Source organism: Berghia stephanieae, chromosome 2 (genome assembly GCF_034508935.2).
Source record: "Berghia stephanieae isolate SIO BIC M18660-M18661 chromosome 2, UCSD_Bste_1.3, whole genome shotgun sequence".
NCBI lineage: Eukaryota > Metazoa > Mollusca > Gastropoda > Nudibranchia > Aeolidiidae > Berghia > Berghia stephanieae.
Window position 1 is genome coordinate 73,885,471 of NC_088361.1, and position 1,803 is coordinate 73,887,273.

Genomic DNA, 1,803 nt, shown 5'->3' on the forward strand with positions numbered 1-1,803 from the left:
CTGAATAATACGCGGGTTGTGTTTACAGCTTCGACTATTGTTTTTCACAAATCTTTGAATTGTCGGATACGCAGAAGGCGGGAACCCAAAACTATCCATATATTCTGCCTTTCACATCCCGTTAAAATACACAGATACCCAATGTTTTCCGGGACCGGAACTCGACTCTGTGTTAATAATGTACGCAGCTGGTTGACTAGAATTCGGGTTGTTCGGAAGTCTATCTTTAGGATAAACACCTCGAAAAATTCGTCTCGCCCTAACGTGTCCGTTTAACATCGTTTCGATTTCTACGTTGTTCATGATGAAAACTCAGTGATCACCTGACGAGTGCGATCAATTTCTATTACACTATCTAATTCGCTGTAACAGAACATCGGATCAGCTAGTGGGGTCGAGAATTTAAGTTCTAGTCTAAGCGACTCGCTTTTTACCAGTTCAAACTGGTTCCCGTCTAATAGCGATGGTGACAGATCAAAACCAAAAAGACTACAACCCTGAGAGTAAGCATTATAATCTATTCCATTTCCGGCATCGTTGTTAACCAGTCCAGCTGCAAGCATAAGACTGTGATAAGCTCTGACATATTGTTTACTACTGAAATTCGGAGTTAGTGCTTTGGACGGTATCTGTTTTCCGTTCAAGTACAGGGCTAGATAGGACAGATCAAAGTGCTGGAAATTAAAAGGATTCTTTTTGTAATTTCCATTAAAGCTAGTGCTTTCGATTAGACCCAGTACGATCTTAGTCGAGGTTTGCGATAAAAACAAATTATCTTGCACTGCACTTAAATTTCCTTTTGGAATAGAAAAGGTTTTATGGACAACGCGCTTCATGGGGTATTTACAATTGCCGATGTGAAGTGCTTTCTCGTGTGACAGGGCCATGGCTGGGTTTAATTTAATCTTCCTAACATACAACGAGGCGTGTGTAATTACACTCTTAAACCCCTCAGCATCGGTCATGAGATGGAAAGCATCTTTAGACGGGATAAGCCTCAACTTTACATCAACTCCATTAATTAGATACCGTTCTTGATGCATGAAATCTAAATGGAGTTGTCCCATCATATCCACTTCTTTACTCTCTTTCACCAGCTCTTTTCGTGCATCGAAGCCAGCATTTGTACTATCCGTCATTTCTAGTTTACCCGGGGTGTCCTCGTGAAAAAATTCCATTGTCAGGTGACTCCTTTACGCACCTTGATCATAATTCAACATTGTTTCTACAAAACTCCTAAAAGGATAAACGTTCTCACTTGACGTCACCAGAACATCGTTCAAAGTCATATCCACTTGTGAAAACAAGGCATGAAACCAGGTGTTAACAGGGGCAACATTGCTATCGGCGTCTAAATTAGTTCCATCCGCCTTTATTACTTTAACGCGTACGTGCATAAATGTGTTATGCAAATCCAAGTAGTCTGACGTCCCCCCGCTGATCGAAAATTCGATCGGACCTCCATTCAACAAAGTAGAGATCGGATGGTATTCCACAAACAAACCATCCTGAACAGCAGTCTGGGTGACGGGTAATGAGAACAGATCGAGTCCGCTGTGTACACTCTCTGCGGAATAGGGATGTAACAAAGCCATGATAATCAACCAAAAATGTCTTGAGCTACGTTCTTCCTACGTCCCTTCCTGGTCTTTTGTCGTGTCTGAGTAGGTCGTCGTCGTTTTATACGCCGAGTCACACGTCCGGGTGGCGGCGGCGGCGGCGATGAAGTTGAAGTCAAACCACCCACGGCTCTGTTGAGTAATCTTTTCCCACTCTCCCCCGCGCGTCGTTTTAAAGCTGTTT

The 1,803-nt window shown here is 42.9% G+C and overlaps 2 protein-coding genes across 2 annotated transcripts; both read right to left on the reverse strand.

Annotated features, from left to right (window-relative positions):
• Window positions 1–299: 299 nt before the first annotated feature.
• On the reverse strand, window positions 300–1,139 carry LOC144964003 (uncharacterized protein F54H12.2-like). The gene has a single exon (XM_078897945.1). It carries the CDS (start codon window positions 1,137–1,139, stop codon window positions 300–302), a length of 840 nt encoding a protein of 279 aa, XP_078754071.1.
• A 54-nt stretch (window positions 1,140–1,193) lies between these two features.
• LOC144964004 (uncharacterized) lies at window positions 1,194–1,595 on the reverse strand. The gene has a single exon (XM_078897946.1). The coding sequence runs from the start codon at window positions 1,593–1,595 to the stop codon at window positions 1,194–1,196; it is 402 nt and encodes a 133-aa protein (XP_078754072.1).
• Between the last annotated feature and the right edge of the window lie 208 nt (window positions 1,596–1,803).